At 42.3% G+C, this 23,521-nt stretch overlaps 1 protein-coding gene across 3 annotated transcripts in view; it reads right to left on the bottom strand.

Moving 5' to 3' along the window:
- Nucleotides 1-23,521, bottom strand: part of CDHR1 (cadherin related family member 1) — a 51,683-nt gene that overhangs the window by 12,693 nt on the left and 15,469 nt on the right. For all 3 annotated transcript variants that reach the window (XM_063163934.1, XM_063163933.1, XM_063163936.1), the window contains 12 exons: nucleotides 23,052-23,197; nucleotides 22,181-22,231; nucleotides 21,283-21,372; nucleotides 20,711-20,797; nucleotides 18,889-19,005; nucleotides 17,195-17,338; nucleotides 14,831-14,909; nucleotides 11,903-12,003; nucleotides 9,992-10,195; nucleotides 6,818-6,970; nucleotides 2,633-2,797; nucleotides 498-565 (listed from right to left, as the gene is read on the bottom strand). In XM_063163934.1, the coding sequence (XP_063020004.1) occupies nucleotides 498-565; nucleotides 2,633-2,797; nucleotides 6,818-6,970; nucleotides 9,992-10,195; nucleotides 11,903-12,003; nucleotides 14,831-14,909; nucleotides 17,195-17,338; nucleotides 18,889-19,005; nucleotides 20,711-20,797; nucleotides 21,283-21,372; nucleotides 22,181-22,231; nucleotides 23,052-23,197 (1,405 nt within the window). The remainder of the gene's footprint in view (nucleotides 1-497; nucleotides 566-2,632; nucleotides 2,798-6,817; nucleotides 6,971-9,991; nucleotides 10,196-11,902; nucleotides 12,004-14,830; nucleotides 14,910-17,194; nucleotides 17,339-18,888; nucleotides 19,006-20,710; nucleotides 20,798-21,282; nucleotides 21,373-22,180; nucleotides 22,232-23,051; nucleotides 23,198-23,521) is intronic.

Below are 23,521 nucleotides of genomic sequence, written 5' to 3'. Positions count from 1 at the left end.
TTTTCCTCATGCAGGACTATTATATTTAAATATATGAAAGGCTTTTAACAGCCAGTGCAGCTGACCTCCAAAGCTGAAGTGTATATCCTTGAATATCTTGTCTTCCTTGATTTATCTTGACAAGAGCTATTTGTAAAGCCATATGGAAAGGGAAGGGGAAAAAACCTAAGAAATTATTTTTTTGTAGAACTGACTTTTCACAACTAGACCAAAAATCTCTCTTTCTCTTACAAGTATTTTTCAAATGGTGATTGAACAAATCCTGTGTATTGATACTTTAGCTGCTTTGTATCTCTGGGGGTTTGTGGGTAGAATTCCTTAGGTCGATGAAGTAGATGTTTAATGATCACAGCAGCAGTTCACAGAACTCACAAAGAACATGGTATAAATGTCCTTGGAAATGAGCAGAGCAAGAATGACCTTGCTAGCTTTCTTTTAAAATTCTTTCAGAACGCTACTTAGAGGTATGTAGTTTTATTTATTTACTTGTTACTTACAGATCTGCTCCTGTTCCATAGATAGAGTACTTGATTTCTCCCCAAAGCCCTGAATCTGGATCTGTAGCCTTAAGAAAAGAAAAAAAAAGAGAGTTTTACTTTACTAAAATGGAAAAAGAACTGTTTCATTTTTATTTTAACAGGCCCAAATGCTTTTGACTCTCCTTGCCATCACATTTTTAGTGGGAAACCGCATGAGCAAATAACACAACCTAAGACCAGGAAATGTCCCTATCAGCCCCAGGAATGCTGTCCCTGTGCCCGGGGGCTCTGGCACAGAGAGTGACGCTAGATGGCCCCATCCATCCACAGTTACCTCCTCCTCCTGTGATAGAGATGGAGATAATCTCAGTGACATGAACACACTGCCAGCTCTCAGACCTTCCTAATTATCAGTTAAACATTAATGAATATTCCCTAGACAAAATTATTTACTTCTTATATTGTATTTTTAAGCTTCTGCTTGTTTAATTAAGTCAATTTATAGTAATGAATAACAAATGTTTCAATCTATACATTGTATTTCAGCTTTGTTTATATTTTAATCACTCGTGTGCCTGTGTGACTTTTAATAATGCATATACTGCTACCAGATGATATCTTTGTTTCATACTCTTGTTGGCTTCCTTTCTTAGCTCAGGCTTAGGAAAGCTATTGATTTGGTAGCAGCTATTTCCATAAGCTCCTGCTCCTCTGATAGCTCTGAGGAGGTCTTACACCATTGTATCTGGCCATCAAAATTCATGGTGGTGCTGGTTGATTCATTCATCTCCCTGTTTAAATATCTGAGAACTGGAACAATGTCTTTGATTCCTGCATGATTAACATAACACACCTGCAGCCCTACTGGTAGATGTAGTTTTGTTCTTTGGCATGAGCTTGTCAGATTCTCTAACCCCATGATTTTGTCCACAGCCTAGTTTAGTACTGTCTGACTTCACTTAAAACATCTGCATACCTGGGACTTCTTCCAGAATTGCCATTCTGAGTACTTGAAACATCTTAGTTTTCACATATAGTTGTGAATCTGGGTCAAGTACTGAGTTGACAGAACATGACTAAATTTTACATGGGCTCCTTCAGCTACACATTCCTGTGCACTTTGGCTCAGAAGTTTTATTGCTTCTGCAAACATTTTTTAAATATCTTCTTTTTTTGCTATCCACATCCTAGATTTTTCTTTATTCCTTTTACCTCAAAGATAGTTATGTTTAAGTGTCTCTAACAGATTTCTTATTAGTTTCATGCAATAACCTTTTCTCTATTGTTTATGTTTCAGTTCTTTGATTCTTCCATTGCTAAAATTTGCCTTCAGCACTTTATTATTCTGGTTATTTAATCATCTTTCTTACATGTTGCCAGCTTCTGCTGGAGATCTCTGGCAACCTGCCTGCACCTTCCTTACCTGTGTGGCCTCTGCAAGGTGACTTGCATCCCCCTCCAAGGCCCAGGTGGCCAGGAGCTTTCTTGGCTTTGTGACATGAGGGCATTTTCCAGTCTCAGCAGTTGCATTAGAGAGAAGCAGCTGGAAATGCTCCTCCAGCACACAGGGCCCATGTAACAACCCTGACTTTCTTTGTATGAAAATGCAAGATACTGGAAAATCTATAGGCATATTTTTCCCACTGTGAGAAGATGCATACATAAGGATCTTTTTTTCTCAGTACTGAGCACTTTCATTTTATATTCTTGCCCTCATTAACTGTTTCATGATTCCTTTAGCAGCCAGGTTCCTCCCAAGAGGAGGAGACTAATACCTACTAAGCAGCCATCTTGTTTTCTTTTTACTCATACTTAAGCAAGCAAATCCAGTAAATCCAATTCCACTTAGCCATAACTGAATCTTCCCACTGGACACTGATTTGGCTGAAGCTTTCTTAATACCCAAAGGCCATGGGATTTGTCTGAAAAGCAGATGGCCCTTGTTGTTCTAAATAATATTTGCCTAAAACTTTATTTTTTTCCCAAAGTGCTTTTTTTTCGGGTTGATTCTAGAAAATAATTGGAGTTTGGTCCAGAAGTCAAATGTTGAGTAAGATTTGCTATTTGCCCTGTCCACTATTTTTAAGGTACTTGAACTGTTTCCACAGACACCCAGAAAAGAGAACATTTCTTAAGAGGTGAATGAAACTTACTGTAACAGCAACTACATTGGAGCCCCCTGGGGAGTTCTCAGGGATCCTGGCAATGTAGTAGTCAGAGGAGAACTTGGGGACATTGTCATTGGTGTCCAGCAAGTGAATCACCACGTCGGCCGTCGAGCTGAATTTCTCCGGTGTGTTCACCTCTATTGCGAGAAGCTAAGAAGAGAAAAACCAGAAATCACCACAAAGCAGCTATTAGTTATCTTAAAAGAGCTTCCTCCACCATCTGTGGCACCATCAGTGCATTTTAGCCTGGTTGGAGCTCAGAACCACGGAGATGATGAGCCAGGTCAGTGTGCAGCCTCAGCTTATTTGTATGTGCTTGCCTGAGATGGGCAGTCAAGAGGCCTTCAAACCTCATTCATTATTAGACTTCATGTGACAGATGTGACTAGTCATAGCTAACCAACACACATCCAAAAACCAGAACAGAAGCTGACAAACAATCATCCCCGGGCAGCTCCTAGAGTTTTGGGAAACGGAACCACTGAATTATTTTGAATAAGCACATAAACTTAATTGTGATCTTTTGTAGAGGAAGTTCTTCATCAAGAAAGAAGTCAGGAACAATAAACTGCACCAAACAGGGAAAAAAGATGAGGGAACCAGTTGTTTTGAAGCAGCATTACTCCCACCCCAAATGCTGGATGGTCAGGTATGTAGAGCAGAGTCCCATTTCCCAAAGATTGTGAGGACTTTACTACTGACTTCATGGCACTTCTACCCTCATTGCCTCATGCTAATTAGGACTTTATCAGATAAAATGAGGGCTTTTGTATTGCCTCACTGTCTCTGAGGAGAACAGAGCTGTCTAATATCAGACATTCTTATAACTGCTCATCTGAAAAGAGGGGCAATCACATAGAGTAAACTGAACATTTACTGTGTCTGTCTGCTCCTAACTGAGCAAAATCTGCTGGATTTGGGAAGCATCAGTAGGATGCCTCAGCTGGCAGAGCAGCAAGCTCAGGTGGTCTGTGGTGGTTCTGTAAGCTAGAAAGAGCAGTTTCAACAATGGGTACTGAGAGACATTGGGACCTTCCCAGGGTCTGTCCCAGTGTCTGCATCACGCAGGATCAGCACTAGGCCATCAGTCCTGAGCTCTGAGGGCGCTGAGCCCAAATGGGTAACACCAAAAACAATGGTTTGGTTTTCATGCTTGGGCAGAGACATAGTTAACACAAGCAGGAGGGCTCTAAGAAGACAGCACACCACTAATAGACTACTGAGCAGGACGTGAACTGAGATCTAAGAGGCTCAGCTGAGAAATCTGGCTGCAGGGGTTTTAATTGCTAGGAGACGTGTCCCAGGAGCTCCCACAAGGAGGGAGTGCCTAAGGGAGCTTTGGCAGGAGCAGCAGGGCTGGCACAGCATCCCCTGCTCCCCTGGAGCTCATCCTTCCTGTGCAGGGCCCGTGGGGAGGTGAGTGATGCTCCCCAGCAGTGGCACCCTGACTGCCTGGGGGACACCCTGGGCTCAAGGCTCTGCTCTGCCAGACTGGGACAACTGTATCACCTCCAGGTGAAAGCAGAGGGTGGGGAGCTGTTCAAGCAGACAGGGAAAAGGCTGTCTCAGTGTCATCTCATAGAGCTGTGCCTGCTGTGTGGACATTTATAATGTTTGGAAATAAAGATAAGAAATGAATCTCGAGGGATTGCTGGCAATTACTGCTGCTCCAAAAGGAGAGCCTGGTCACTCCATTGCTGTGACCTCCCAAACTTTTGTGTTTGGGAGTCTCAGGTGGTGTTGCAGCAAAAGAAATTTTTGAAAGGACAGCCATGCAGACATCAGCAAAAATCTCCTCATGAGAAATCTCAGCTCCTAAAGCAGTACAGAGGTAAAATCTTAGTGCTGATTGTGCACATGGAGCTATTACTAAATTCTAACATCTTTGCTGCTGCAATCAGCCCATCTTAGTACACCTTATGAAAGCTCAGTATTTTTACTTTGTTTTCTACACTCATTTTTTATTCCCTCTCCTTTAAGCAGCCATGGTCCTGCTATGTCAACATGCTGACAACATCTTCCGTCAGGGAGGAAATTGTGTCAGTTCACTTGCCTGCAGTGTCTTATGCAGACCTGTACTGTTTGTTTCACACAGAGAGAAAAAAATAGTGTAAAACTATTACTTCGCAGGACTACATATCAACAATTCATACTTAGGTGCCAGAAGAGCAAACTGACATGCAATTTTAAGAGTGGTAGGTGAATTTTTAAAATGGAGTTTGATTTTGGCAGCTGAAGATAACTGCAGCCTCCCCTGGTCCCAGTCTGTAGATGTGAGTGTCTGGATGCTCCTGCCAGGGCAGGATGGGCTCTAAGCTGAAGCAGATGGAGGCAGGAGGTTTGCCCCCAAAGCATGGCAGCCCATAACAAGGTGGGACAGCAATATCTGGCCCCTGTGGCAGAGGGACTGCAGAGAGGTGTGAGTTACCACTGCTGCCATACTTTGGGAAACCCCTTTGAGCTCTTAGACAGCTGAAAATGAAGGAACTCCTGACTACCACCTACATTTAAGTGCCAGCACTGAATGGAAGATAGGTTTCTCTAGCAGCCTTTGCTTCAGAAAGTTTTTCAGTGCATCTCCCAGACAAGTTAGCTTTAATTATTCTCTGGCATTTTACTCTTCAAAAATGAACTAGAGGAGAGGGATCATTGCTTACAGAAAAAAACCCAAAACCCTGAAGATAATCTCTCAAAGCTGTTGTGAGATACACATTAAATAGAAATATATTTCATCCAATATTCTAACCAGAATGAATACACTGACAACTAAAACTGGGTAGGAAGTGATTTGAACTTTGCAGGAAAGTGAAGCCAGCAATGAGGTCTTTATAAAGTATTTACTGCCATACATTGCTACCATATCATCCATCTGCACCTTCTCCATTTGGAATCCAGAAAAAGGCTGCAATTTTTAAGCCAAGTCTTATAGTCTCCAGTAGAAATAATTTTGGAAAGTCTTTCTACAGTAGAAATATTTTTTTAAAAAAAGAATAACTGCTTAAGCTATAAAAATATATATCCTTTTTTCTGGTAATTAATTGTTTTGGTGTTCATGGCAATCACATTAACTACTTTGATTTCTATTGGCATTCATGAGGAGACCATGTGTAACTCCTTTACCGGTCTTTTGGTAGTTTAACCTGAATAAATGTGTGCTTGTTATAATTAGTTTCAGTAGCACTTTATGGCCCTTTCAGAATCTTCCACTTTAATGCAGTAATGATGCCTCATATTTTTGTGGCATCTATAACCTATAAAGCTCAAAATGGCTTAGGAACATTACAAGAAGAGGCCTGAAACTTGCTGAGGACACAAAGCAAACCACACAGCAAGGGGGAGAACAAAATTGTGGAATTTTGGCTTTTGGATTGTGCAAAAAATGCCCCTCTGTGTACGTTACAAAACTAGCATATGTTAATTCTCAGCTAGATTGTTTTGGCAGTTTTTTAAAATTATTACAGGGATTATCTATGCAGTTCTTTGCAGTCAGAACTGAAACATCTACACTGAATTTCAGAGGCAGCTGACAGAAAACCAGACTACTTAATTATCTTGTTGATGAGCCAAAGGATCCATCAGGGAAGGTGATAATGCAAGGTTCCAGCTTTTGGATTAAACTGGTTCTTGCAGGGCTGGTTTAGAGTGTGGGTGAGCCTCAGGTCAGCCTGCAAATGGCCATGCAGATAGATAGACCCTGACAAAGGCAGTGAGCAATTTTGGGGAATTAGCTTCCAGTCAGCTGGGGTCTTCAGGCTGCCAACATCCAAAAGCATGATCATGAATCAAATTACTTAGCACTAAGTAGGTAAAGTTCTTGCTGCAGAGAAATTAGGATTTCATCCTGTGAATGTATCATTGTGAGTGCAGAAATAACACCCTAAGGGTTCAGTCTAGAATGATTCAGAGCCACCAACATGTACAGTTTCTAGAGAGACATAAAAATCAACATTTTGCACTGACTAGACTAAATCAGTCCACAGATGCATCCATTAAACCTTGTGAAGGTGGTGAACCAGAGGCAGAAATGAGTTTCCCTTACATGGACTATCATGTATCTGATAATGCATCAGACAGCTCTGGGTGGATTAAGAAGCCAAATCACATCAGATACAAAAGCCATCATACTCATACTGTATACACTGAAAAAGAGGACCTGGAAAGCAGAAGTACCTTGAAGGTTAACACCTTGAAGCTTTCATAGTCAATGGCAGCAGAATTTTCCACTATTATTGTAACCTGAGCCTCATTCAGGACAGTTTGAGGAACCACTCGGAAGATGCCACCAGGTCCAACAAGCCGGAGGTTGAATTTAGCATTGGCTCCCTGTTGATAAAAGCAGATATGACATTGATTTTTTTCAGTAATGTCACGTTTCTTACAGCCTGGATTGCTCTGTTTCTTCAAACTACATGAAATGAGAACAAGTCTTACTGCTGAGAGCCCTCTGCTCTCCATCCCCTGGGCAGGAGATCACTAAGAAGCTTAGTTGTATAATCCCTCCAGCCCTAGTCGCAAGACAGACACAGCTTTTCTTAAAATAGATTGACAAGCTTGGTTATTCTTTCAGTCATAATAGAAAAACCCGGCAGCAGGCCTGGCTAAGAGAGGAGTCTTGTGGCAAGCAGCCTTGGGTTTTGTGCCACACACTGGGAGCCAGACAGAGATGGCACCACCTGCATATTGGCAAGGAAGTCCTGCCAAGGAAAGACAACTGAACTGCTCCAGTAAGGACAAGACAACCTCACAAACCCAGCCTCACAGCATGGTTTGGGTTGGAAGGGACATTTGACATCACCACATTTCAGCCCCCTTGCCACAGGCACAGACACCTCCCACTAGATCAGGGTGCTCAGAGCCCCATCCAGCCTGGCCTTGAACACTTCCCATGTCCAGCATGTGTCCTAATAACTCACATGCTGTGTGAGTTGTTCTTCATGCATTCTGCATGATGAAGATGCAGAATCACAAAGGCAATTTCCAAACAGAGGTGGAGTATCACATTTTGAACTGATTGGATTAGGCTATCCCAGAGGTGCAAACACCAAATCTTTTTGAAGTTGATGCACTTGTGGGGAGAGAGGAGCTCCACTTGTGCAGGACAAAATCTGACACACACTTGACAGCTCCAGGTGAAGTGAGAAGGAAAATCCCTTTACACAGATAAACCTTCTAGCCAGAGAGAAAATGGGAAGCAGCAGTATCTAAAAGGTTATCATCACTTGTATGCAAGCTGGGAAGAGTGAGGCAGAGCCAGCTGGCCAGGCTAATTCTTTTAAACTAAAATGGAGCATGTAAGAAAAAAGATGAAAGGGGGATCCTCATATTTCTGCCTTACATTGAAGATGTGAAAATGAGCTGAGCCTACCTCACCAAATTCTCTGGGTTCACCAATTTCTCAGTGTCATGTTTACACTGTGACCAACAGCCAGATTCACTGTCTGCCTGGTGCCATGCTCTGCCTGTAGCATGAATCTTGAGATGATGAATTTCTAATAATAACTTTCAAACAGGACAATTTTATTTTCAGCTGTATCCCTGGCGAGCTTGTTATGAGCAGTTCTTGGGCAGCCCTAGCTCATGTCAAGAGAAAAGTATTCAGCAGTAGTCCCTTAAGAGAAACAGAGTGACCTTGGATCCAAACTCAGTGGTCTGTGTTGTTTGGTCACACAAACCCACTCCCCAACTACAGAGATGATAATGGACTCTCTTTTGCTGGGTGGTAAAGCCAAACACACAAAGCCACAGCTGTTGGGCTATGGAAAACAGTGCTGATGAGAAGAGTATTGTCTGACAATACAGAGTCAGACAAAGTCATACAAAGTGTGTGGCACATGGGACTGTACATGACTAGAATTGTGGCATGGGACAGGGAGAGAACTGCCTCCCTGCAGCAGCTGAGGGATTTCTGCCACTGATGTCCACAGAACCCAGATCTGCTCAGAGCCAGCCATGCTGCTGCATGTCTCCAAGCAGACAGCCATAGGACACAGGAATGACTGAGGGAACAGCAGCACTGAGTCCTAAGCCATGCTGAAAAGGTCTGGGAGAGAAATTTCTGTATCATTCCCTTGCAAGTAAGCATGGCATTTCCATCAATCTATAGGCCTAAACCAGACCTTAACCACAGCTTCCTCCTCCTCCTCACTTTTTTCATCCACTCCCCCAAAACAGTCTCTAGCAGCTGTGACAGAGACAGACACATGTTTAATTTTCTTCTCTACAGAATCATCTTGGATAGAAGGGAAAAAATTGCATTCTCTGCCTTAGAAGAAAAGCAACCCATCCCCCCCTAGAGTGATGCCTTATGCTACACTAGGAAGCTTCTTGAGAAATCTATACAGTGTATTTATCAGTGTTTTCTGCTTATTTTATAGCCTAACTTGCAGCCTGAATATTTTGTCAGCCTAGATATATATTTTGTCTCTAAAGAGAAGAGATGGGTTTTGTTTCTCCCCTCTGCAGCACCATCCCCCATGACAATAGCAGGATAGACACAGCACTGCTTTGAAAGCAGTCATTTATCTGCTCGCTGCAGAGCAGCAGGAGGGAGGGGGAAGAAGCCAGTGGGTTTGATAAAGTACAATACCATCAAACCAGCACAATACTGAGCACAGTTACAGAAGAGAGTTCTTTCCAATAGTAATACAATTGTCAGATGCATTAAGCTTTCTTCTTGTCACTACCTGACCTGAGGCTAACTCAGATGGATGTCATTCATACAGTATTTAGCTTAGGGGTCCCTATAGCAACCACTGCCCTAGCACCTACAGGTATCACAGGTCTGTTAGACAGCAGGCTGAGATGGATGGAACCTTGTTTCCTTTTCCTTGATCTGGTAAGAGTTAGTTTGGCTTGGGCATAATTTTTAAGAGTACCTAAAAATATCATTCCAGTGGGAATGATTAATCAAAGCATGCACTGCAGACCCTGAATGCAACATAAGGGCTAGAAGAAGATGCAAACAGTAATTGCACCTGAAGTTACTAAATGGCTTGGAACCTCCAAGAAAATCTTCAAAGGGAGTATGTTCTCAGACAATACACTGGCAACAAATGAACACAACCAGCAGTTAGGGAAGTTCATAAGGATTGTTCAACTCAGTTGCCACAAGACCTGGGGTGCAGGTTTAGGTTTAGGACCACCCTTCCCATTGGCAGGACAGACTAACTGAACTGCTGGGTCCAGTCTCTGTGGGGTACTGGACTCTACCACTACTTTGTCTGTCCTAGGCTTTTAGGGAATGCAGGTGAAACAGTTGAGTTTCTAAAATGACATTTCTCCATCTGAGAGCTCTTTCTAGTCTTTAGGAAAATAGGACAGGAAAACAGCATAGTTTCCATTTACCTGATCTGAGTCATTGACTGTGATCTTCAGTCCCCGTAAGATTTCACCCTCTGGGGGATGCTCGTACATGGTCAGCTCAAACCTGTTCTGGGGCCCGTTTTCTCCATAGAAGGTTGGTGGGTGGTTGTTGAGGTCCACCACCCGTATGGTCACCATGGCAAAGGTGTGCTCGGAGATGTCACCTTCCTGACTGACTTCTGATGCCTGCAGCAGGCAAGAGGAAGAAAAGAATGATGAAGCAGTTTTCTCCTCCTTCAGATTCATGTTCAGGTATTCTTCCACATGTACAAAGCACTCTAACTTGTAAGAAGAGTCATAGGCTTATATTTCTCTAAAACCTCAGTCCATTTCACACTGAAGTTTATGATGATTAGAAGATTATGGTAATAAACCCGTCCCAGTAGAGCCTCAGTTGATTCTCCCTCTAATTTTGTCATCTTAGTAACTCACTCTGGGTGAAAACAGTTCTCTAAAAGCAATCCAATAGAGGCAAGGTAATTGCTTGCCTAAAGTGTTGATAGAATAGAAAAGGAAGACAATGTTTAAATTTGCTGTGGTGCCACAGGCAGTTCATTGTCTCATTGCTGCAAGGACTGCAGCCTTTAATACTGTGAGAAAAACTGTACTTGTAGCATTTGAAAAAGTGCGTGGGTTTTTTTGAGATTTAGTCTCCAATTCAAAATTCTGCTGTGGTGTTTAGATGAGCTTAATTTAAGATGGATAGAGTTTAGGCAGACAGGCAAACCTAGGTATTTTTCTGAACCATGAGATCAAATCCGTCTGGGTTTCAACAACTGCAACATGTGGCCTGATTCACTAGATTGAACCCGAGACATTTCTTCTGCCAGGACAGATACTGGCTGATATTTTTGTCCCAACAGCTCTATCTAACATGCCTTTTTGCTCAAAGGGCTCAAAACCAAAGGCACTTTCTCCAAAGACACTAGTCTGGAAACTGAGGTGCCTGTCACTGTATATGCTGGATAAAATAACACCTTTTTGGTTCCTCTAGCAGCTTTTGCAGCCTGCATCAGCTCTGGGTCACCACACACAATGAGGAGATTAAAAAAACCTTGCAAGGCTTGAACCCTTTCTGCACCTGGGGAATGGTAGCAGGATGCAGTGAAGCAGAGTTGATAGAGGAAGAAATGGTGCCTGAGTTTAACTGAGCCCATGAGAATCCATGTTCTCCCAGGCAGATGTAGCTGTACCTGCCCTGCTCGAGCCCAGGAGCAAGCAAGTGCTCTTGGTTCTGGCAGTGTGCAATTCCTCAAAGCTCCCTTTAAGCCAGTATTGACCTTATCACAACAATAATGTGCAGTTCCAACATGCTGGAGAAAACTGATACAGTCTTCACAAGTTAATTCTGCACTTTTAAACACTTTTTCTTTAGAAACTGCTTAAAATAACACAGCCTGTGACATGAGTAGTGGCTCATTGAGGTGTTAGCTCATCAAGGTGTGAGCATGTGTTTGTGTGGGGCTGAAGAGTGCCTCAGGAGTGGATGCTGACACGACACTGCATGATCTGTCCCACTCCTATTACTAATCATGGATTTCACTGTTACCTATCGCATAACATGGAAGTTTCAAGACATTAATTCCCAGTTTAGCCATAAAATCTGGAAACACAGAGTATCTACAGATGGTAAAGGACATTGATTCTCTAGCCTCAGGAATGAAATTACGACAAGATGATTTCATTTGAAAGAAATAATTTGAGATACTAAATATCCCAACAATAATATCCTAACATCAGCAATTAGTGCTGCTTTATACTATCTGGCACTCTGCTCAAATATGGGATAACTTCTGAAACAGGTAAAATCAGCTATAAATTGAACAATTTTGGACAATCATGCCTACTAATGGCATTTTAGACCAATAGTCTTAAAGTGGCCACAGTACTTACCTTAACTTTTAGTTCATACACTTCTTTCTTGAGCTGATTTGGGCTTTTTATCACAGAAATGGCTCCAGTTGTGTTGCTGATTTCAAATGAACCTTCACTTCCTGCAATGAAACCAATATGCTCCGGTTACATGTCACACTTTCTTTGAACAACATGGGCAAATCAACTGTACACTTCACTTAGCACATCTTTGTCCATATGTCTATCCATATGTATCAGTAGATCTGAAGCCACTCTTCAAAAATGAAGCATTTCTCAGACTGGTCTGAGATGAAATCACAGGTGAGAGCCTAAAAGGGCTTCCTCCTTTAGGAACAGCTCAGTGGAGTTCTTCCCTTATGGGCAATTGTCAGCATGTTCCTGTTCCCATCCTGCTTGGGCTCCTCTCAAGCCTCAGCATCCAGGCATGCAAATTTGGTATTAATTTTATTATGCTGCCTTCTTTATATGCTAGTTTAGACAAAAATAGACATTTGTCATCGTAATTAGCAAATGCTTAATTAAGTCTCTGAGAAACAAGAACATTTCTCTCACTACTATCAGCTAAGGTGAGAAGTCTGACAATCTGTCAAAAAGAAGTACAGTCACTTCCCTCAGACAGCATCTCTGGAGAAGTGTCTTCTGGTCTTAAACACTGAGTTGTCAAAAAAACCTTTCAGCCTGTTGCAAGGCTGCTCTGAATAAAAATGGTTTTTTGGAGTATCTGGGATAAACCCCAAGGTTTCTGAACTGAGGCAGAGTCTGTCAGAGGCAGGACAGGGCTGCAGGCTGACTTTGCTACTGCTAAACAACTTCCATTGATCTGGAGAGAATAGCAGTTCCAGGCAGCAGTTTACTGAGATTGCTGGATTTGTGCTGAAGCAAATGCCAGCTTGCAGAGGGGCAGCAGTGTCTCACCAGGATGTCAGGAACCATCTCACATCACAGCCAAGGGCAGGCTGGTGCCTAGCAAGATCAGCCGTGATGCTGCCTCATGTACAGTATTGGCCACATCCTGTGCTTTGTGGCAGTCTACCATTGAAAGGAAAAGAGAGGAAATCTCTTTAAATGTAGGAGATCAAGCCTTCAGAAATAAAGGATGATGACCCCAAAGCCCAGTATTTTTCTTAAACTCATTTCCAATGCTGATTTTTAAACCATCCAATAGTATCCTCTTCTGCTAATAGCTACAATAACTGCAACTTCATTAAAGCACTCTAGACACAACATTGAACACATATTGACTCACAATACCCAATTATTAAGACACATAGGCCTGCAAAATACATTCTGATTGAGAAGAAGCTTAAGTCAATAGTGGTTTCAAACCACCATACTTCATGTTATTGTCTACCAGGGAGACTGGTAACCTGGAGTACATGTAGCAGTATTGGTGTTCCTCCAGATGTTCAGAAGATTGGAGCATTTCCTATCATTATTCCACACTCCAGGGATAAGAGAGGCTTATTAAGAACAAACAATTTCCTGTTTGCTGTTAGTGTTTTCTTGTCCTTTAATATCCCAGCCTGCAGTTATTGGAATAATGGCTTGTCAAAATTAATGCCAGAGTCTGAGGTGCGGGAGTAGAAACCTGTTGCAATCTTCTGTTCTCTGTTTTTCAACTTTCTATTCACTAAAAGCATATTCCCTTCCCCTCTTTTCCCTTTCACAAAAACAAAGCCCTTTGTTAATGGGCATGAGAAAAGCCTGCTCCCCATTAAGTAATATTTTGTTCTTCTTATCTGTTATCCCCTTCCATCTTCCTTTCCCACTCTTTCCTAAACACTTACCATTTATTTTTATCCCAGAGAACCCTTTTGGTCCTTCTCTGTTTTCTTTGGCAATCCAGTATCTTTTCTCATTAATCTTACTTCCCTTTGACATTTTCCCTGGTTCTTCTGCCTGCACTTGTTCTCCTTATTTAATTTCTCCCTTGTTTAGCATATTTTCATCCCACTTGTTCTTGCTCCTGATTTTGCACCTTTCTTTTTACCTTTTCTCATTTTCTATCCATTGTCTTCTGCAATTCTCTTTTCCTTGATATTTCTACTTTTCTTTTACCTGCTTATTTCCTCACATTAAGAAGGAACCTCAGCATGGGTCTCATACCACACCAATACAAAAACTCAGCTGTATCTCTCTGTTCTGGTTGCTTAGATCACAACACAATGAAGCACTTGCTCCATAGCTCTTCAACTACGCCTCAGATTTGTCTTAGGAAGTTTTGGGATCTTTCACACCTGTGAGTTGGGGTGCCCAGTTGCTACAGAAGCCTTGTTTTGGAAGGGAGAGTGTATAAAACTCAAAATCCCCAAAGCTGTAGCCTGGAGTTTAGTTGCTCTAAGCTGTTGTCTTCACCACCTAATGAATCACCAATTCACTAAGTTTCACATTCATGCTATTAAAAGATGTGTGACAGACACTCTCAGAATAGCTCATGGAAAGCATTAATCTTCTGATAACATCTGTTTTCTTCCACTTCAGTGTACAGCCAATGTCTCTTCATTGGTAAATATAATTTCTTCCAAGAAATTGGAGGTTTGACTGTTTAGCCACTTTTATCACTGTATTAATAAAAATATACCTCCAAATGCCATGTCTGGGTCTCCCAATGAATTATCTCACCTCCCAGATTAAGTGATAGAGATGCTCAGAAGAGTGAATGCATCTCCCTTTACACTTTCTGAAATGACAAGCAGCCTACTGATGCCTAACAAATCAGCAACATTAACAGTTCCAAGCACAGTTCTGTGAAGAAGATACTAAAATTCACTGAATTGGATCTTGGCTGTTCTCTGCTAGACAGGGCCCCGAAGTTTTTGAGGTATTTGACATTATTTCATGAGATTTTGTCTCAGGTTTATTAAACTCTAGCATATTCTGTTCTAATTTAATGCCAGATGGAGTTTTGAGTGCCCTTCAAATTTCATCTAAGACAAGCCTACTCACCATTCACGATGCAGTAATGAATACTGTTAGGCTTTCCTCTGTCTCCATCAAGAGCAACAACAGTGAGGACCTCAGAGCCCTGGGGAGAAATGGGAAATCACAGTCTGTGTGCTGAGATCAGAGCAGTGAAATTGCAACTGCACATTAATAAACTGAACTGCTGTGAGTGTTTCTGCAGTGAAGTGCTGGGGGCAGAGTGGGCACTTGTGCTTGTGCCACATGGGGAGCGCAAAAAGGGCCAGTGCCCACTGCTCTGGGTGTGAAATGGCTGCAGACCCTGCCTGGCCACGGGTGCCTCAGCCCTGGGGGCTGCCTGGTCACGGCAATGGTTGGAAGCTGTGGCCAGGGACACCTGCCTGGAGCCACAGATGTGGAGAGAGGATTTGGAGCAGCCGATCTGGAACCCAAATTTTAGTTGGGGGCACTACCAAGATTCCCTCTGGCTGCTTCTGTGCAGGCTTCTGTGTCCCATGGCCACACAGTGTGCAGAGACACAGGCAGCTGCCAAGGAGTCATTGGGTCACTTTGGTCCTTCCTAATTAAGTTCAGACAGACAGGCAAAGAGAGATCACAGAGCATCTTGGCCCACAGAACATCTAGGGCATAAAATTGTGATGAAAATGATGGTGATTTAACTGCCCTTAAACCTTCACTGTCTGTCTTTCTGCACAAGTAACGTGGCCGTGGGCCATACGTACAGAATTTGTGTACTGAGGACCATTTGCTCATGTGACTGCTCCTATCAGCTCAGAGGGATGATGAGTGTCACATTAAAATGCTCACCCAAGTGGCAATGAGCTGTACAATTCAGGCCTCTGAACTAAAGTGCTCCTGTTTGAGGCTGCAGAACCAGGGAACACTGAAGTAACTGTCAGTGAATCACAAATGGCAACAAGGAACATTTTCATGACAACCCTTGAGTGAATTTTTCAAACAAGAGCAAGCTCTGTTAAAGCAACTGGAAATACAGAACTGTGTTTATTATCATTTATGTTGGAAGCAGCAATAAAATCTGCCTACTGGGCAAAATGCAGTGCAGTCCCTTTGAAGGTGACAGAGTACTTGTAAATCCTGACAACTCCACCAAGGAGAAAAGAAGCAAGTTTACAAAATTAACACCAAATGCACAAACACCACTACAGTCAGCTATTGCCTCTTTCTCTGTGGAGCTCATTCTAATGGCAAAACCCACACAGGGAAGGGCTGAACCATGCTTCCATCATTATATCATAATGGTGTAAGTTATGAGCTCAAGCTGGATGTAATTAACATTTATTGATTCTCATTTCCATAGCAAACACTAACTCCTGTGTGCACCTGATAGTTATTTCAAGATCTATATGTAACTATGCAGAATAAATCAATATACATAACATCATTCATTTTAAACACCTGCAAAGTGCATGAGCATTACTTCTGTGCCCTGCTGAAATGCAACAGCCTCTGCAGTGAACTGCAGTATATAGTCATGCACGGGCTGCAGTGCACATTTCTGGACAGAAAGGTAAGGCACAATCTTCCCTGCAACTCAAGGGAAGGTCAGATGAACAGAGTGCAATCACACTGCTAAACTGATCAATAGCCTAATGTTGGGTAATTTCATGGGTAGATATCATTTCTTGCTCTATATATGAAGAAAATTTTAATTAAAACTTATGGATCAGGGTGAAAGCTGATCCATACACAATCATGTCACTGCTTAGATATAGAGAAAATTCATTAGTTTGCAGCTTCAAGAAGATGTGGCTGAAAATGACTGATAATCTGGTTTAGACCTAGGAGGCCTTCCTGGCCCATCCTGCCTAACCACCCATCACTGAGCAGAAAGCGTCCTGCATTTTGGGGATGTCAAGGTTGCTTCTCCCCAGGGGATATCCATGGCACAACAGGGAGTCTGGAGTGTGTGGGCATAAATTCTGTCTGCACCTTGTACAACCAACTGTTGGTAGCAGACTGATCTGAGCTAGAAAATAAAAGCACTGTGAGCCCACAGAGCAAACAGGCACACGAAGGCTTTAAAGCATGATGTGTTCACGTGAGGTCACTGGCAGCCTGCTTAAGCCTTCAGCCAAGTGCCTCTGGAGGTCTGAGCTACACAAGAGCTCTTAGTCACTGTCTGGGTTTAGACCAATGTAAATGGGCATAATCCTTTTTGACTTCAATGAAAAAACCAGCCTTGCATGGCAAATTGGCAGTAGACATGAGGAAGAACAAGTGTGAGATTTGGTCAGCTCAGTTCACCTAGTAATCAAATCAGAGTTTAGGTGCTATTTGCAGTAAAGTCTATGCTAGAAACCTTAGGGCCATCTTGAGTAAGATGGGAAAGGCTGTACTTGTTCTCCCATGTATGAAACCAGAACTTACTGCAAGCGTGTCCTCATAGACATATCCATAGTAGGGGGTCCCAATGAACATAGGGGGGGTGTCCTGAACATCCTCCACGTTGATAGTAACTGTTGTTGTGGCTGAAAAGACTTTGTTGTCTCCCCTGAGCTTCCCACCACCATCCTAGAAAAGAAGTCATTGTCAGATGCCTCTGCTGAAGCATGCCTGCAAATCAGCATGGACCTCATGAGCCTTCAGAAGCACAGTTCCAGTAATCCTTTCCCTCTCTGAACATATAGATTTAATCTCTGCTGCCCTATTCCCTTCTCTTTTCCATTTGTCCTGCTCTCCCCTCTGATTAGGAAGACAGCTTGCAGTGCCTCATAAGTAATTTCTTATATTAAAAGTGATTGAGGCAATATATGCAGTCATAAATGATCTTTAGAGAAGGGATAGGGAATTCAAGGGCTTTTCATGAAAAAGAACACTAGAAACTGATGCAAAAGTTAGTGACCAAGGTCTACAACTTTTCATCCCTTGTCATGAACACAAAACAGTACACAGTAGCAAGGTAGTGCATCTCTGGAGGGAAATAAACAGTGTACATGCTCAAAGTCTCCCAGGAACTCCAAAGTGATAAAGTGCAAGCACAGAGGAGCTGTGCAGCCCAAACCTGTGAGACAGCCACACTGTGTAAGCAGTCTCTGGGGACTTGGTACAACCAGCTCTGCACCACTGATACAGCAGAGCCAATTAGGAAGACAACTTGCTATTTCAGAGGCTTTTAACACCCTCAGTCTCAGAGCACCAGCTGCAGGTCAGCAGTCATGCTGGTGTGTAAGAGTGTGAATTGTTCAACATATCTGCAGTACCAATTCTAAAAATTCCAATTTTTTTTTAAAAGATACACTGATTTTTTTTCTTCCTTACTGCCCCAAAGGCAGAATTTAAGCCAAATTTTGTTTTTCTTCCTCAAATGAACCTTGGCTAAAAATACATTAAAAGGCCCATATATTAAAAAAAAAAATAAAAATGAGCAGCTCCAAGTCCCCATAAGTTACAGCAAAACTGCCCTCTTTCCACCCATGTGAGTCTGTCTGTGTGACAGGTCCCCACAGGATTGTGAGAGACTTCAGAATCTATAAACTTTTAATGCCTGTTAGCATGTGCAGTCACAGGCATAGTACTGCTGGGAAATACAGTGGCAAGATGGGATGTGCAGCAATATTTGCAGGATTTAAATAAGCTCCTGCCACGTGGCAGCAAGGAAGTGAAAAAAAGAAACATTCACAGATATTTCCAGAAAAGAAATCCATCACTTGTGCTGTGCTGGGTCTAGCTGTGGGTAGTGGCTGTGGCCCATCTGCCTGCCAGGGTCTGTCCTTGTGGTGGTAGGGCTGTGCCCAGGGTAGCATGAGGAGCCCTGAGCTCACAGGCTGATGCTTCTTGAATCCAGGGCTGGATACTCTAACCCTTCACTTCTAGGTGAGTCCCATGACACAGGGGACATGAATGAAATGTGGGAAACCCCCTCCCAAATCCTCCAGATGTTGTTCAGCAGCAGACACCAGCTACCTTTCATCCCTCACCTTTCCACGTTACCCCCCATGCCTCCAGATGTGACAGCAGGAGTAACTCTGCTGCCTCCATGTTTCAGCAGCACTTGCATTCAAACTAATTGGTCCCACTCCAACACAACCCCACCTCCTCTAGTGTCACATAAAAGCCTTTACCTTGGCTACAACCACCACAAAGTGTGTTCTTGATTTCTCATAGTCCAGGGTGACCCCAGGTTTGATGCGCAGGACGCCGCTGTGACGGTCTATCGTGAACTTGTTAGCATGGATATTCTAGAGGGAAAGAAAAGGAGAAACAGCCAGAGATTACACATGTGAAGGTAGGATTGCCACAGGGATTCATCTTTTATTTCATCTGCTAAGGGAGGAGACTAGAATAATGATATGGTGTGGGTGAATAATGCATTTGATGAATTTCACCTCTGTGTGTTTATGAACAATTCATGAACCAACCACAAGTCTCTCATTATTCAGGATAAATGAGTTCCTTGTAATGTAGATTTTTTAAAATCTTTTAGTATTTCATTGTGAAAACTTACACTTTTGGTTAACTCAGTTAATTGCATGGAAAGGGGTGGGGAGACAACAGAAAAAAGATGAAGGGAAAAGGAACAAAAAAAAGAAATGGTGTCACCCCTTAGTGTTTCAAAGTTCTACTGGTTTCAAAAATAAGCAGAAAATTTGCGTGTATAGATTATTGTCAAACACAGTGGTGGTCTGGTGATTTTTGTGATGTACAAACAAAATCTAAAGGACATCTGATTTTAAGAGAGACCTAAAAAATACCTCCCTCCATTCTTCTGAACTGGAGATAGCTGTACAAGCACCTCTGTTCCTGTATCCAGACACAATGGCCACTGTCAGATAATCCTGGCCATTTCAGCAGACATCACCATCTGCCTTTGTCATACCTATGGAGAGGTTTTTTCTGTGCAACTTGACAATTCTCAGAGACTGTGCCCAAAGACATGGCAAGATTTTTTCAACAAATCCACATATTTATTATCCTTTTTGCCACACAAATATATTATAAACTAGATATAGAATTTTGGAATTGCTGTCCCTTGGTTCATAGACTATCAGCTCTCTGGAAATAGCCCTGTGCAAAATTGAATCCTATACACGGATCATAATTTGTGAAATCAAAGCTGAATTTCAACAAGGCACTCAAGGTGTTCTTTCATAGTATGCCCAAGCTCTTAACAGGATTAGCTTTAGTGCTATGTAAATATCCTCTAACTTGTCTTCATATTCTTATCCAAAATTAAATATTGCAACACATTTGCTTTGTTTTTTGTTTGTTTTTTTCATGTTTCCTCTTGAATAAAGGGAACTGCAGATAACCTGGATGAAACTGCATCTAGGAAGAAGGAATTTGAAAGACATAATGCAAAAAACTGCCCTTGTGGAATAGAGAAGATCTGTAATACAGAAGTTCAGCTCTAAATCTGGAGCCTTTTCAGTTCTTCACCAGTGGGCAGCAGCTGAAAGGGTGGTTTCAGGCAGTCACTGCTTTGTCAGGGAGAAGATTTAGAACCTCTCATTTCACACTGTGATCTTGGTATCAATTATGCAGCAGCCTGCTACACTAAAGGGCACATTTATGTTTCCAGTGTGTTTTGCTTCCTAAAGAAAGCTATTTCATGCTTTAGAAATCCCATGAGCATGCAAGATTACCAGCTAATCTTGCTCTCCCTGTCACTCCAAAGGAAGGGCCAGTAGGAGCCCTGCCATGAGGGCTGGCAAGCACAGGAGTGTCAGTGGCAACTCCAGCTCCCCTTGCTGCCTGCTGGATCACCCTTGGCTGCTTGCAATCAGACAAAATCCCTTCTGCCAATGCTTATTTCCTTGTGCATGGTACAACATTGATCCTAGAGGCACTAGTAGTGCACTCAACCCCCAAAATCTTTTTAAAATCTGCTTTCTGAAATCTCAGTAAATGAGAGACAAATTTGTGAAGGTACAGACAATACTTTACCTGCAAGAAGTAGGTGATGCTTCCTCCAGAACCTGTGTCTTTGTCTATTGCCTCAATCTTAAAGATGCTGCTGCTGGAGGGAGTGTTCTGTGACCAGAAAGAGTTAGCAGAGTCACACAGAAACAGAAAACCAGGTGAGGTAAAAGAAATGAAACATGAGCATGCAGGGAGGCAGAAAGAGTGATGGTAGAAAGAATGTAAAAGCACTGAAGGAACCAAAGAGCAGAAGGGAAAGAGGGAAGAGATTAAAACTGGAAAACAAGAATAAATACTTTGTGAAATAAAAATAACAGAACATTTTAACTAAGACTGTGTGTATCCCATTCCCACTGTATTCAATTCTAAAAGACTCACATTGACTCACATCTTGGAACTTACCCTCAAAATAGCACACCTTAAGTACCTACAGACTTATTCCCCAAGTTTGCAGTGAATATTAAATATCTACCCAAACCCTAAACAAAAAGAATGCAAGTCTGTTCTGCACAGTTTTTTATTTTACTGAAAACATATTAGACCCTGTTTACATCCTCTAAAAGTATATTTCCAGTATGCAAAGGAACTTCACCAACCTCTGGAACTTGGACTATGTAAGGTGTATTGATGAACTCTGGGCTCTCGTCATTGGCATCCATTACAAGGATCCTGACTTTTTCAGAAACCTGGAGTAGAATATGAAGAGCATATTATGATTTCCATGATTTATGAATCCCATTATTTCCCTTTTACAGAGATTTCCAGGGCAGTTGTGCCTGTAGGAGGCTGGAACATCCCAAACATTTCTTGTAATAATCTCAATTAATTTCTTTGGGATGAGGAAAAGCTCTAGATTTATCCAGTCTTGTAGATAAGAAGAGGGTCTCACTTTTATGGAACCTCTAGTGATGAAGCCCACATCCTCCTACTGGCAGACTGCCATCCTGACCCTGAGAGCATCAGTCCATAAATTGAAAATGTCAAGAAAATCTTTGGAAATAGGACTGGAGGCTCAGTGCCTCAGGTAAGTCCTTAATGATTAGACATGCACAAAGCTTTATCTAGCACCACCTTAGCCTAAGCAAATCTTCTTAACATCATGCTAGAGAAACACTGTGGGGGTGGGGACAGGCAGCTCTTAGGCACCCAACACTAGTTCCTATAATGTCACACATTTCTCCAAAAAGCCTCCAGATCTTAGGCACAAATCCCACTGTGCTGGCAGTGAAACTTCATGGGAAGCTGCTGTAATTCTGCAGGCTGCTAAGTCAGTATTTCAGCTCACACTTCATTGTAATTATCCTCAAATAGCTGAGCAAGGAGGTGAAATGAGACTTGAGTAACTGTGAGTTCAGAGGCTCTCGGAACAGGAGGGAAGGCTCTAATGAGATTGTGTTTTCTGATCAAATGAGATGGTCCCTTTAAGGTAATTTAATAGGAGTAGGTATGTGAGGACAGACAGTTTAACAAGCTACAGCATAATTAAATACTTACTGTACTCAGGCCATCTGAAATACTGACAATAACTTCAATCTCATCTTCCTTCTGTAAATGAAGAAAATTCATTTGTAAGAGAGATGATGTTCGTCCTGATTGGAAAAGGGACTTCAGATTTAAACCTGTCTAGGCAGGCAGATGAAAGAAACAACTTAAATCACAGAGCAACCCCAGCAGAGGCCAGGAAGGCTCCTCAGAAGCTCCAGCTCCCTGAACCTCCTCTGGCTACTGTCAGGAGATGGTTGCTCTGGTAATCCCTGTTGCTTCCTAAAGTGCTCATAAAAATCAGTCACCTTTCTCAAGAAATGTTCCCTAAAATGGCACTTGGGTTAAAATTGTTCTGTATTAGTGTACAGATTTTTAAAGGGTTTACCAAATATTGTGTAAGCTTCTCAATGAGGAGATATGAAGTGTTCAATGCCTTATTCCCAGAATAGGGCTGGCTCTAGGCATCTTTAACCAACATAGTTACATTGGCTAAAGGGCTGTGATGTACTAGAGGAGTGTCCTGAAACACTGCTTACACAAATCTCTACTTCTTCCCAATGACAGGAGAGTCCCCAGTCTGAGGATTTGATGACTGTAGCTGCCCCTAAGCTCCTGATGGGGTGTGAGTGGGGGAAGATATGAAATAAAGAATATACTTCTCTTTTGAAAAAAGCTAGACAGATAGCAGCTGAAAAAATTGATAGCAATGTCAGTGGCACAAGTCAACTGGCATGCAACATGATGGGTGAAGTATAATGTCTTAGAATTGCAAAGTACATGCTTCAGCGGCTAATAAACTGGCTTTGTCCCTCAAAGCCTCAGATCAAATTAAACTGAAAGAAATCCCACAAACACCTGGAGTGGTGCCATTTGATTGTACCTCTCTGTCAAGCTCTTCAATCAAAGTAACATTTCCAAGATTCTTGTCAACAGCAAAGTAACGCCTTGATCCAGCTTCATAGGTCAGGCCATATGCCACAGGATCTCCTTCTGGGTCAGTTCCATTCAGAGTGTACACATGGGTGCCTGAAAAATTGAGATTCAACAGCATTTCCCTGTGGTTATTTCAATCAGTGAGTGTTTCACTGGTCTGTTCCTTAGGAACCTGGCTACCCCACAGCAGGAAAAGGTTTTGTCAGTCAAGCCCACTTACTGGGAAGTGTGGAAAAGCAGACAGTTCAATAGTCCTGATGGCAACTTTTTAGCCAGCTGGTTAAATTGAGTTCATCAGTGCTGGTTTCTGTCACTTTAGGCCCTTTCCTGGTCAATACTGTTCATACCCGAGGGTGACATAGGTGACAAGCTCTTTGCCAGCTCTCAGCCCAGGTGAGCCAGAAGTGGTGCTGTTGT

This window comes from Melospiza melodia, chromosome 9 (genome assembly GCF_035770615.1).
Source record: "Melospiza melodia melodia isolate bMelMel2 chromosome 9, bMelMel2.pri, whole genome shotgun sequence".
NCBI classification, from domain to species: Eukaryota; Metazoa; Chordata; class Aves; order Passeriformes; family Passerellidae; genus Melospiza; species Melospiza melodia.
The sequence above is the reverse complement of the archived record's forward strand: the minus strand, read 5'-3'. Positions and strand labels throughout refer to the sequence as shown.